General features: G+C 45.2%; 1 protein-coding gene across 1 annotated transcript in view; it reads left to right on the forward strand.

Moving 5' to 3' along the window:
* SUDS3 (SDS3 homolog, SIN3A corepressor complex component) overlaps positions 1 to 10,786 on the forward strand; it is a 36,198-nt gene extending 25,412 nt beyond the window's left edge. The window contains exons 12-14 of the mRNA XM_007938284.2: positions 5,247 to 5,331; positions 8,422 to 8,507; positions 10,735 to 10,786. Of these exons, the coding sequence (XP_007936475.2) occupies positions 5,247 to 5,331; positions 8,422 to 8,507; positions 10,735 to 10,786 (223 nt within the window). The remainder of the gene's footprint in view (positions 1 to 5,246; positions 5,332 to 8,421; positions 8,508 to 10,734) is intronic.
* Positions 10,787 to 14,177: the final 3,391 nt, after the last annotated feature.

The following is a 14,177-nucleotide window of genomic DNA, read 5'->3' on the forward strand; positions in this document are numbered from 1 at the left end:
ACTCTTGAACAGTTTAAGTCACAGTGGATGTGTGCTCGTTTGCTTTTTCACCTGCCTGCTCTGACACTGATTTTGCTGTGTGGTCTCTGTAATTAGCATTGCTGATGACTATATCATGATCCTTAGAGTTTCAGTATCTTTATTTAGCTGGAAGTTTCTAAATTAGGGTAATGGGTATTTTGAGTATCTTTTTTTTTTTTCTTTTTCTTTTTTTGAGCTCTAAATTCTTACTTATTTTTATTGTGCTTTGGGTGCAAACTTACAAAGCAGATGTGTTGGACATTCAACAGTTCATGCACATTTGATTTCATGGCCCTGATTATCATCCCTAACCATAAAAAAACTCCTCTCCTCCCCACCCCTTCCTGCGACCCCCTCCCTTTGCCCTTATCTCTGCATTCCTGTCTGTCCAGCTTTCCCTCTGTGGATGCTGCTGCTCTGGTGTCTCATAGCTGATCTAAGGGGTGCATCTCCCTAGAGTAGGTGGGTGCATCACACTGGGGTGGGTGTTCTGCATGGAGGTTTTTCTACTGTTGGGTTGAGAGCCAATCCATGGAAGTGAGTCCATTTCTAGGACTGAAGGGTAACCCAGGGTCATAGTCTTGGGGGTTACACCAGTCTCTCTGACCAGTAATTCTCATCATTTTTGTGGTTTTGAATTTTGTTCCACATTTTTCCTCCCACTCTCTCTAGCATCTTCAGTTTTGGTCCCTTTCTAAGTGGTTGGCATTGGCAGCCGGGCACCATCTAATTCTTCTGGTCTCGGAGTCATGAAGGCTGAGCTCCTTGTGGTCCATCTTATCTTTGGACTAAGCCAGCCAGCACTGTGTGTGTTGGTTACTCTTCAGTACTTAAGTTCTGAAGTTGGCAAAAATGCCTGCAGGTCTACTAAGGACGGCAGTAAATCAGTTCCACCTGTTTGCTTGCTGTGTGAGTTGGTTACCTAGGAGAGAGTGAAGGCTTGCTGTGTCTGTGAGCCTGACTTGAGTGACTTCGGCCCTTCTGCTTTGGCTGTTCTTTGGCATTCTTTAAAGGCTCAGTCTAGTGTTAGAGCCTAACGTTGCATTTCAGAACCTGTCACCACTAGGTGGCAGGCCCTAACAGCTTAACACACTGAGAGCAAAATAAGATGAAAAACGTCTCTAATAAAGAAAACCAAATAACCTTTAAAGATTGAGCCCACACATAAGAACCAGCTCTGAGAATGAGATTTATCACAACATTTTTACGGATCTGTGAGTCTGAAAGCCGAATGATAGTTCAGATGATTTTCATTTTGTAATTGCTAGCTACAGAGCTTCCTCTTTCCAGGCTTCATCCTTAGACTTTATGAGACGTGTCTTAAGGGTGGAAATGCAGTAAAATAAAACTCTTTGTTTTTCGAAAGAAAGGATCCCCAGTAACTAGTGTTTCATAACTTACACAGAGCAAGTGGTCAGGTTTGATGTGCCTAGAACTCTGAAACGTTTGGAAGGATTTTTCCCATCCTTTCCACACTGACAGCAGATGTTCTTTGAAATAAGTTCTCTGGAAGCATTTTGCTTTTTCTGTGAATTTCAGCTTTCTTATTCCATTGTTGGATCTATTTTGAGAGCATCGCTGGTTTGCTTCTGCACTGTATGTTTGTTTTCCTCTTTGGCCTTGGCAATCAGATGTCATAAGGTGTTTGCTGAAAGGTGGGGCCCCTCCTTCACTGATGATAATTGGAAAGTGTTCCCGGAAGTCCTGGCTGGCACTTCGGCCCGTGTAGAACCCACCTCTCCCGTCGTGGCCAGCTCTCGCGGTCGGGCTTTTGTATCCCTGGTGTTTGGGAGGCTTTTTCTTTTTTCTTTTTCAGCAGTCAGGGCCCCTGGCTGAGGGGTCAGAAGAATGTGTTATGCTGGGTCCAGTGGCCTGGAGTGTTTGGGTGAAACAGTATTTCTGGCAAAACGTGTTTCATTTGAGTTTTAAATGAGTTCAGTAAAAGGAAGCTCCCCATCTTGATGTGAATGCTTATCAAGGTGCATTTAATTTTGAAAGATAAGCATCTTCCCTTGCTTTGGTCTTCTGTGGCTCTTAAAAAAATTTTTATCAATCTGCTGGTTTCTTCACATTTTGATTTGTACTAATGACCCCCTCAGAAGATACTGTGTAAGTTGCTGATATTTTGAAACTACTATCTGGTGGTACTGGTGGACTTTTTTTTCCCCCCCTCTTCTGGCCTTAAAGCTGGAACAGCTCATGGGAATGGAGAGTGAAGTCACCCACTTGCTCAAGTGGATATAACCCCCTGCACTTCGGTGCCTACAGAAGACTGTGAGGGCAGTGGGTGTTTCCTGCTGGCATCAGCCCACCTTGAGGTTCTGCAGCCAGAACATGGCATTCGATTTTTTGGGAATCGAGATGTTACTATCAAGGTTCCCAGCAGGACACAAAGTTAAAAGAACTCTCCCCCCTTCTCTCCTCACTTTCTGACCCACCTTCTAAAGAATTTGCTTTCTTTTGTAAGAGTAGTAGGAATTCTGGTTCGTTGGGTTTAATAATAGAGGCAGCACTTTAAGAGTTTAATATAGGGATTCCCAGGTCAGAATTTCCATTAGTAATAAAGTCGATCTGATATTTGGGGCTTGTTCTCTGAGGCTGTTTAAAAGTTTTTTTCTGCAGAGATGAAGTGCAGCTTGCAAAAGCAGTTAATTGGTAGAAGAGTGATAATGTACCGTCCTACTGATTGAGCTCTACTGGTGGTATTGCTTTTAACAGTTTTTGTATCTAAATATATTCTGAATTCTTCTCCCATACTTAGTTAGTCTTTAAAAGTTAAAAAATAAATTTATCAGTTCAAATGGTTCTATACTTTTGGGTTTCATCCAGATACCTCACTGTGAACGCTTGTAATTTCTGAGACTTATTTTTTTTTCACACAATTGACTAATTGAACAGATTTGATATCCAGGGACAGTGGTTCCCCAAGACCTTTGTTTGTTGTGTGACACCTGGAGACCCCAGAGACATTGGTTTAGGAGGGACCTGGGATCAGGAAGGAGGCCCTGGTGGCCCAGTGGTTAAGCACTCAGTTGCTGACCAGAAGGATGGTGGTTTCAACCCACCAGATGCTCCCCGGGGAAAAAAGATGTGGCAGTCTGCTTCTACACAGATTACAGCCTTGGAAACTCCAAGGCTCAGTTTTATTGTGTCCTGTAAGGTTGCTCTGAGTCAGAATTGATTTGATGATAACAGGTTGGGAATCAAGTTTAAAGTCGGTTGATTTGGGAAGCATGCTGTCCTCCTCTTCTGTAGGGAACAGATGGGATCAGTGGTGGACATTTAGAGCCTACACTGTTCGGTGATGCCAGAGCAGACAGATTTGGCAGGTGGCTAGAGGCTTGTCCCAGACCCCTTGGAGACTCCAGTGGACCAGGTCACATTGTTTACGCATGGCCACTTTTGAAGCCAGTTGAATGGGATGGGGTTTGGGTTCTAAGCACGTATGAAGGAAAATAGAACCCATGATTATTGATTGACCAGTCTTCCACAGTTAACTTGTCTGTGACATTAAGTTTTATTTCTACCTCATCTTTGTTCCTTGGGTGTTTTCTAGTACCTTGACTTTTGTTGTGGTGGTTCTTGTTGTAGTTGAGAGTATACAGAGCAGAACGTATACCAGTTCACCAGGTTCGACATGTTCAATTCCCTGACACTGATGATATTCCTCAACTTAGGAAACCATTCTCAGCTCCTTTTCTAAATTGTCTCTCCACCATTGCAGTACCATGACTTAGAGGAGAGCATTTATTTACTTTTTTTTTTTTTGCATAAGTATGCCTATTTATTGTAGAAAATGAAGCTATTTCAATAAAGGAATATTTTAAATTTGTATTTCATATTTTATAAAATTTGAACATATATTTTATGTATATATACTTACATATTTTAATTTCTAAATTTGCCCAATTTATATATATACCTATATATATGATACATGTAACACATGGCAGTTCAAACCCACCAGCTACTCCTTGGAAGGAAGGTTGGGCAATCTACTTCTGTAGTTATACTGCCTCGGAAACCCAAGGATGGGTCACTATGAGTCAGGTCCGACTCGACGGCACATAATAACAACAACAACAACAACATATAACATGTATAAATTTCATTGCAAACACAGGAACATAATGAACATAGTTATGTTATTTTTCTACACTTAGTGAGCATGTGTCCACGGTAGTAAGATACTTCAGTGCTACACCCGTGACCTTTCTTTATTAAAGTATTTGGAAAGTAGCATCTGAATGACTGCAGTTGCGTTTTGTTTTGTGTTTATCTGTTAATAACTCACAGTCCCCACAGAATAACCATATGTTGTTCTCCTTCTATATTTTTCTTCTAGCTGTCACTTAGGAGGTTACTATTTACGTGGAATAATTGGCTTAGATGTGGGAGGGAAACCAAGGAAGTGTCAGAGTTAAATTGTGGCTGTGAACTAATTCAGCCTTTCCCCTGGCATCCTACAGTTCAGACCTTTGTGATGTTACGTATTTAGCATAATGAAGGTCTCCTGACCCAGTTTACCAAACTAATTCATGGCCAAAAGCAGCTTTAAAGCTTGGGTCTAACCTAGTCTCACTGTTGTAATTGCATTTATGATTTGATTTCTTTGAACAGTGTTTTCAAGAAGTAAACTGACTTGGAAAGCTGAATTTCCAGCTCCTATTTAGCAGCCTATAGAGTCCCCGAACCTCGGTTGGAAAAAGCGCACTGTGGGGGTGAAGTGCGTTCTTTAGCTATGATGTCCTGGCAGCGGGTTATTGCATTATACCAGCAAAACAGAGTCTGCCTTCCTCCCCCGAGAAATGATAATGAGGTGCACTGCTTCGCTGGGAGATGGGTTTGGGTGGAATTTGTATGAATTAGTGGCCTGTTTGGCCAGATCTGTGCAACAGAATGATCCAGAGGTGGTGTCTTGACTGAACTGGGGCCGGCCCAGGCCAGGGCTGCCAGCAGCACTTCCAACCCTTGTAATCCAGCAGCTGCTCCTGTGCCCTGTGGCCGCTGTTGCCTCCCATTTGGCCTTTGGCCCTGGCTTCCTCTCTTTCATCCCAGCCTTGCCTCTGAACTTGCAGAAGTTGGCGGTGGCACTGCAGTGCAGGGAGGAGGTGGATGGGGGAACTGAAAGGAGACCCTCAGTCTTGGCCTCTTCATTCATAGGTGCTTTCCGGACTGGCCTGGGTTTTGTTCATTTGTTTTTATTTGTGCCTTATTTTTGGCAGGTACCACAAGAGCCAAGCCATCTACCTTGAGTCGAAAGACAACCAGAAACTCAGCTGTGTGATCAGCTCTGTTGGCGCCAATGAGGTAGGAACACGCTCCTTCACCCTTTAGGAAAGTAAGCCATTGCTTTGCGAAGTATTTAAAATATGACAAACCTGAAAATGTCACCAGGAAAGTACAGTGGACTCATTCTTATATTTGGAGGTCAGCACTTGCAGGCAAAATCACACGTAGTTAAAAGTCCCTCCTGTTGTTTAACTGCAGTGTATGTGAATTTGTGTGTTCCTTGTGTTTGTAAACTCTCTGTAGTCATTGATTTGGGAACCATTGAGATCGACTCAGGAAAGACTGAAAGGGAAGTGTGTGTGATGTCTGCACGCAAGCTCGTTTTCTTTGTAAGGTCACCATCCCCTGAGGGTGGAGCTTGCATATGGTGCACACACCGTCTTTGGTTTGCTGCTTCTGCAGAACTTTCATATGTACTAATAGGTTGATTTCTTGCTGTGAGGATTAAATGAGGCACTTGAAGATGTCTGGCCCAGGATCTGTCTTGTCCGTGCCACTCGAAGCAGCTTTCCTGACTGTCCAGGCAACGCTGGCCGCCCTGGTGCACATTGTGACACTTTGATGTTTGCCTCAGGAGCACTTGCCTGAGTGGAGACATTTAATGTCCCTCATCCCCGCTATATGGGAAGCTCTGTGGTCGCAGAAACCTGGTAGCTTTGTTCACTCTCTGTCCCCAATATCCATGGTAGTCAGTGGCACACAGTAAGTGCTTAATGAGTTTTTGTTGTGTGAATGACCAAAACTAAGGGCAGAATTTGCCCTTCCATTGAGTAGATCACTGACTTGTGCCCAGAGAAAGGGCTCTGTGACTGGGTGCTGGCTTTGGATCTCCATCCTGCTTGATCCGGCCTACAACTCTCCCCTTGCTTGCTCCCTGCAGTCCGGCCTGTCCCATTGTGCCTCTGACCACCACACCGCCAGGCTTGTACCCATAGGTATTGGGCTCCACAGTCACTGCCGTGGGAGGGGATTTGTTCAAAAGTCAGCTCGGAGGGCCGCACTCGAGGCTCTGGTGACCTGGGAGTCCTCGACCGGCCCTTCGTTAGGAGGACGCCAGCAGTGTGCACCTTGTATTGTAAGCAGTTAAGAAAACGTTTTAATAGCTGGCTCGGCTTGATCTTTTATCGGCCCACAGCTGTCTGCTGAGCAGTTGATTTTCAGGTGTCTGCTCTCTGTAACTATTTGTGCCAGGGCACAGTCAATCTAATGAAACTGGATTATGAAATAACTTAAGCCTCTTTTATTCTCCCAGCTTCCTGAATTGAAACTATCCTTAAATGTGACTAGTTTGCAAAATGATTGTTTACTCACAAGTTAGGGAGAGCCTGCCACATACATGAAGGTCACTCTTCCCAGGGGCTCAGGAGCTATGTAAGTCACTCCAGCTCAGTGACCACCAGTCCAGGGGCTCTGGTAGAGGCCCGTGGTCCTCAGCCAAGAGGCATCGTGCTTGGTCGATGGAGCCAAGTATGCCTGGCCCTGTGGGTGCTCTGCAGAGCAGGTGTGGCCTCTGTCTACCTGGCCTTCACTTCACAACCAGCACACCTTTCTCCTTTGTGACACCTCAGAACTTTTCTGGAAAAAAGGAGTGCAAGTTAGATTTTTTTCTACCCTCTCTGTTGAAGATTGTCACTTTTTGACCTAATGCAGTGTCAGGGTGGTCTGACAAGGAAACGGTGACATTGAGACAACGTCTCTTAGAGGGGAGATGCCTCAGGGCACTGGAGGTGTGGAGTCTTGGACTTGGGAGACATCTCTGAGAACAGACTCCCAGCTCATTTTCCAGGTCACATCCTAAGTGACACTGGAGTCGTTGGGCCTCTGTATGACTTAACGGTGGACATATTCAGGGGGTTGCGCTGAGTGGGCGGGAACAGCCAGATGAACCCTCCGTGGCCTCACCCTTCCTTTAACATGGTTGCCACATCCTTTGGAGGTTTAGCTTTACATGAGGTTTTGAACTTTGAAAACTTTTAAACCAGCACATTTGATTTGAAAATCTTTTGCTAAATAATTAACATTAAAGAAACTGAAAATAAGCTTTTTTATGACCAGAAAACCTAGCTGGGGACATAGGAGATACCTCTGCAGAATTGTACCTGTGTGTGGGGGTGAGGTACACAGCTATTAAAACTGTGTACATGACTCTAGTTAACACATGGTGCAGAGATGGGCTGAGAGAGACAGGCTGGTTGAATGGGGCAGAGAAGGGCCTTTGATGCCAGGTGCCAGGATTCATATCTGGACAATGTCTCGCCCGGGCTGAGCTTCAGTCTCCTTTTCTGTGGAATGGGGATGATAGTAGTGTGTGCTTCACAAGGCTGTTCTGGGGATGAGCGAGCTACGTGCAAGCAGCAAAGCGTCTGGCGACAGTGAGAGCTCAGTCAGCCCTCGCTTACGTATGTCAGGCGCCGTCCTCCCATCCCTACCTGCAGGGATGCCACTTGCTGAATGCGGCCATCAGCGCTGGCAGGCCCCCCGCAGCTAGAGTTCATTCTTAGTTCCACGGAAGAATACACCTGCCCTGTGAAGTGCAAGAAATCTGCTACCATCTGTGGGAGAATTGTAGGGGCAGGTGGGAAGGACTGTCTGAAATGGCTCAACCGTCTCATGATTGTTACTCATTCAGAAGCACCTTTTAGGTTGTTGCTGTTTTCTTCCTCCTTTTTTCTGTTACCACCGTTAGCTTTAATTGCCAGGAAACTAGCGCCTTGAAAGGCTGTGTAATACGGTAGTCCCTTGGGAGAAGGAAAATGTTTCCTAGTCTGATTCAAGGGTTACGTTCATGAGTGTATGTATCTGGAATGTTGATAATGTTTTGATCAAACCAGTCAGAGTCCTTGACATAAGGCAAGGGTGGGGCCCAAGGTGTCTGTATTCCGTTTCCTGACTGGGAGGGGTAAGCGAGATGAGTGGGAGCAATGAGTTCTGAGGAGAGGGTGCCCTCTCTGTGCACGACGTGCGTTAGGGTGGCCCACAGTGGGGCTGATGCTTGAGGAGGCCTCGCCAGCTGAGAGGGTCTTTCCAGGAAGAGGTTTCAGCCCCCACGTAATGCACGCACACACTGTGCTGCTCTGAAAACTGCTCCTTTTCTCCTCCTCCCTGCAGATCTGGGTGAGGAAGACCAGCGACAGCACCAAGATGCGGATCTACTTGGGCCAGCTCCAGCGCGGACTCTTCGTGATCCGCCGGCGGTCAGCGGCTTGACTTTCAGCAGCGTTCTTCCTTTGAGCCCTATTCTGGAGTGGTTTTTATTTTTGTTTTGTTTTCCTCTTAATAGAAAAATTTTACCTAACTTACTGGAAACAGCTGCTCAGCCTTGGACAACGGAGAATGCTGTTGAGCGTTCTGGAAGGGACTTTTGAGGCCGGCTACTTCCACCTCAGTGTCGCTCTTGTCCTGACTTCCAGACATCAGTCGCCGTAGGACTGTTTCACATTCGAGAGTAGTGGGGTTTGATTCACTGTCCCTTTATTTCTTTACTTTTTGCTCGAATTTTGTCTTTTAACTTTTTTTTTTTTTTTACCTCCTCTGCGTTTCAAGGGAAAGCTCTTTTTTAATCGCCTTCGGGTCTTTGCACCATGAACAGCAGAAAGAGGCACTGTCTGCAGTGTGTTTTCGGTTGGGAATCTGATTAGTGGGTCACATAACTGCTTCCCGTGTCAAGCCCAATGCCCTGTTTCCTCAGAAGCTGGGGGCAGAGGTCCCAGCAGGAGGAGATGAACCCTTCTGATGCTCCACCTTCTCAGAGAAATAAATGCCTCGCGTAACATCTGACGCGTGCCACCCATTCCAGTGGCTGAACGGCGGGAAGGCTTGCCTGGAGGTGGGGTACTGCAGTCAGTGGGGTTGGGAAGAGGGAAGAGTTCATATTCATAATGTGCTCAAGGTAGCATGTTGTCAGTGTTCTCTAATGTGGCAGCTTATTTGAACACATTTGCCCTAGCTCAGGCTGCAACCAAGAAGTGGCCGTTTCTGAGGTTTTAATTTGTCTTTCGTTTCTCTCCCCTGTTCCCGAGTAGATGAGGTAGGAGATGCCACAGGCTGATATTGGGGTTTATCTGTTGTAGGCAGGGAGGGGAGAGTGACAGTGCAGCAGTCAGTACCCTGCAGACTCTTGCTCCGCACAGTCCAAGTTTCCCTCCTGTTGCTGGTGGTGTGGCTGCCCGTTGGCCACTCCAGACCCATGGCGCTTTGTTGGCAGGTGCTCGGCGCTCACGGCCTCCCAGGAGCTCAGGCCCAGGTTGAAGAGAAGGAAAGCTGCTCTGCCATGGCCGCCACAAAGTGTATACACTTTGTAATGAATCCGGATACAAGGGCCCCCTTCCGTGCTTGGCCCCTTCCGTCATTCCCAAACGTGGAGAGATGGCTCACTGTGCAATGAGTTTTTATCTACTCTGGCTGCCCTCTTGGGAGCTTTGAGGAACCAGGGCTCAGCGCACTTTGTTAGCATCTGTCTCTGGGCATCAGTAGACCTGCCACAGCCTAGGAAGTCGCTGCAAGCACTTCTTTGGCCTCCAGTGGTTCTCCTTGTGTTGTCCTCAGTGCACACCCCCCTGAGCAGGTTGAGGAGCTGTGATCTCAAGTCAGTCCCCTTCTGTGCCCTGGCTTCAACAGAGACCAGACCTCACTGACTCAGTGTGAAGATTTATACAGATTTTTTGTTTTAATTTGTATTCCATTTTCTCTCTATTTTTCCCCCCTGATATCGTCATCTTATTTAGAAAACAGGATAAAGGATGCTGTTTATCGAAAGTTGCCTGGGTGTTCTCTGTTTCTTCTGTGCTCTCCAGCCCTCATGATGATGTTTACGACAGGGAGCCAAGTCCATGGTGAACTGGGCTCCACTCTTGGTTTCTTTTTGACACCTTTGTTGTAAGGGAGGACTTCTCTCTTTGAGTCATCATTCTGGTGTGTGTGACATCCAGCGATAGCAGGTAGCTATAGGTTATCAGCTAGTATCCTGTGATGGAAATTTATTTAAATATAGTAAGTATGTTTTGCCTTGGGGGGGGTGTTAGTTTTTAGTTTTATTTTTAGTGACCATCTTTCTTCTGAATAGTCTACCAAAACTTGTTTTTATTGGCAAAAGTTGTGTTGATACAACCACTGGGAAGATCAGCCTCGGAGCAGCAACAAGGTGCCTTTCCTTCTTGCCTTGTCTGGTGGCCCCTGTGCTTTAGTGCTGTCACTGTGTATTTGAGACCAGGGTGTGTGCACTTCAGCCGTCTGTTTCCCATGACGTCTGAGGGTATTTGAGGCCGTGCTTAGACTTGGTCTCCACCCTTCACAGCCTTCACCTGGTCCTCGGTGTCCTCACAACTCTTTTTAGTATCTTTCTCTAATCATGGTCTCAGGGAGATGTGGACAATGGGAAGTGGACTTGAGACTGAGCATAGGAAATTATACTTTGAATCCCAGAAGATTCCTGTCTTATTTTAGTCACCATGGAGATGAAAAACCAGCATCCTAGCCTCCCTTGCAGGCTTCTTTGGTGACCAGGGTCAGAGGAAGCCCTTTTGGTAGTGAATGAACAGAAGCCAACTATAAAAGGAGCGGAAACAGACTCTTGAGATTCTATAGACTGAGAAGAGGGCTTTTAGCCCCAGGGGCCAGTTTCCGTTCCTGAAGGTCTTAGTCTTTCACTAGATCCCAGGCCACCAGAGGAATCCCCAGATTCAAGCTTTTTTCCTGCAGTTTATGCTTTGAAAAAGGTTGCTCGAGAACTTGTGTTTTTTAAGGGACTTTTGCTTCAAGTATTACCTTTGCCTCAAGCGTTCGCTATGAACAGACCCCAATATTGGTTTGACCTCTGGTGCGAGGTTTCTGTGCGCCTCTCCCCAGCACTCTCCTTAAGCTAGTGTCCTTTCGAACAATTTCTGGGTAGATTTCTGTAGCCATGCCTAAGCCAGGATGCTTTCATTCAGCTGGATACCTGTATTTATGGATGTCTAATTACCTAACAGAATTTTTCTTTTTAAGCCTTTAGTTGGGGGCCAGTGGAAGACCCCAGGGACTGATTTGTAATCAGATGGCTTGTATTTGAGTTTGAGACCCTGTGCTCAGGACTCAGTGGCTTTTCTCAGATACAGAGGTCAAGGTAGGGGTGCGGGTGCTTGCATTTTTCCCTTTTTTTAACCAAACTGTGGGTTGGAGAGTGGTCCTTTTTTTTTTCCTTTTACCATATTTTTGCTTTTTTTTTTTCCCTCCTATTAACCTTTCATTTTTGCCTTTAACTTTTATCTAGTAATTTCCTCTTTATTTTAAAATTTCCATTCTAATATGGGAATTTGAAATCTCAGTACTTTATGTAACACCAGTTCCCAAAGAGTTCAAGCCACTTTAATACCAGAATATGGTAAAAAGAACAACAACAAAATGTGCAGCCATTGAAGCAGCTGGTGGACTTTTTATAGAGTATCATTAACTGGTACCAGTAAATGTTCTGGGAGGTGAATGTAAAATGTAGAGTTTTTTTTTTTTTTAAATAACAATAAACTTTCCAAGAGAAGACCTGCATATAGTCTGAGTTGTACCCATTGACTTGATAAATGATTGAACGTTTGATTGAGATTTTTTACCCAGGGATTGTGGAAAGGGAAGTTGGGGGAGACTGGGGAATGCACCAGACGTTTGCTTCCATAGGTAGTATCAGTGAAGAGTGAGCTATGAGATGTTTTAGGAAAGACCCAACACATAGGTTTTTTTTCTGTTGTGAAAATAAACATAACATTCACCGTCTCAGTAATGCTGACGTGTTCAATTTCAGTGGCATTGATTATGTTTTTCAAGTTGTGCACCTGTTCCCATTATCTTTTTCCAAATCATTCTACCACCATTAACATAAACTCTGTGCCCTTTAAGTGTAAACTCTTCCTGTGGCCCTCCCTCCCACCCCTGGCAACCACTAATAATCTTTGGTTTCTTTATATTTGCTTATTTCATGTAAGTGCGGTCGTGCGGTATTTGTCTTTTTGTGACTGACTTCAGTCAACATGATGTTTTCAGGTTCATCCGTGTGGGGGTGTGCATTAGGACTTCATTTCCCTTTCTGGTTGAGTAGTATTCCATTTGCATGCATGGACCGTATTGTGTTGACCAGTTCATCTGTCGACGGTCATTTGGATGGTTTCTGCATTTTGGCTATTGTGAAAAGGGCTGCAGTGAACTTTGGTGTGCAGATGGCTGTTTGCATCCCTGCCTTTGTTCTGTTTACCTAGGATTGGGGTTGCTGGGTCATATGGCAGTTCTGTGTTCAATTTCGTGAGTTTTCCCACAGTGGCTGTACCATTTTACACTCCCACCAGCAATGGATGAGGGTTCCAAACAGTCTAGGGGTGTTGACCCTTAAATGTAGTATGTATGTACTCTCCTTGGCTTACAAGAGATGGTAAACGAATCTAATTAAAAAGTAAGTAAATGAAATTGACCTTAGGTGGAAAAACCTTTCAGAAAGTCACCTCATGTACAGCATGAGTGGGGAGGGTAGTGTTCATTTGCTGCTCTAGAGTGGGGCTTCCCAGGCTTACCAAGAAACAATAGTATCTGTACAGCTCCCAGGCTGAGCTGATGAGGCTGTGTGCTGCCAGAGATGACCAGCCTTGCGTGCTTGGAACCTATTGTGGTGCACCCAGTGGGAAGGGTGGCTTTATTATTTAGGCAGGGGGCCGAGGGGTGGGGTCACTATTTAAAATTCTTTTTGAAATATAACGTCATACAGAAAAGTGCACAGGTCCTAAAATTGTAACCAGCCCCCAGATCAAGAAACATTCCCAGCACCCACTGTACCCTTGGGTTTGCAGTTGTTATCCTTCCCAAGGGTAACCACGTAGCCCCACTAGTTTTCTCCATCATCACATTTGCCTTCGTGTGCTTGAGCTCTTGGATTCTCATATAGCTTTTGGTGTAGGCTGGGGGCTGACCTAGGGCTGCAAGAACTGAGGCATCCACTTCATTTCCCATCAGGTAAAAAGAAGCCAAAACTCATTGCCATTGAGTTGATTGCAATTCACTGTGACCCTGTAGAGACCCTATAGGATAGAGTAGAACTGTCTAGAGGATTTCCAAGGCTGTAGAAAATCCTTATGGAAACAGACTGATAGATATTTCTCCCTCAGTGAGGCTGGTGGGTTTGAACTGCCAACCTCTCACCAATGTTTTGCTCAAGCACTGTACCACCAGAGCTCCTTCCCAATGAGTGGAAGGGGAAGAGGGATTCAGGTCAGCCCACTCAGCCTCCGCTTGTTACCAAGGTCAATGAGACTGTGCCCTTGATGTTAATAACATGAAACCTGTGAGAGCCGGAACTTGACGGGACTGCCTTGTTTCTCTGGGTCTTGTTTTCTGCTTTGAGAGGGTACAGCTTACCACTTCTCTATCACTCGTTTCAGTGGAAAATACTAAGAAATTTCCTTCTCTGAGAAGTTTCTGCCTTACACAGGTTCTGACTTTGACAAGTTTTACTGTATCTAACTTCACTTGACTATTTTGTAAACTAAACCCTTCACAGGCATTTTTTCTTTTAATCTTCACAATAACCTATGAAAGTATTAAGGTGTCCCACTTTTTGGGTGAGGGAACAAGTGCACCAACTTTAAGCCTGCTTTATTAATATAATTAATCTGAGACTTGACTCAACTCTTCTGTGAGACCCGGAGCTGAGCACTGCCTAGCACAGAACATTAAGTGTTCTGTAAACGTTGTCAAATGGTATTAGTATAAAATGATGTTCAAGGGCAAACTGGTGATAGTAAAAGCCTGTGTCCCGGGGGCTGTGCCCTTTACTGCACTGTCTAATTTAATCGTAACAACTCAATGGAAGATACACTGTGGGGATCACCGTTTTCAGAGGACTTAGGCTCCTT

This window comes from Orycteropus afer, unplaced genomic scaffold (genome assembly GCF_000298275.1).
Source record: "Orycteropus afer afer isolate SDZICR_OR568_19922 unplaced genomic scaffold, OryAfe1.0 scaffold00048, whole genome shotgun sequence".
NCBI classification, from domain to species: Eukaryota; Metazoa; Chordata; class Mammalia; order Tubulidentata; family Orycteropodidae; genus Orycteropus; species Orycteropus afer.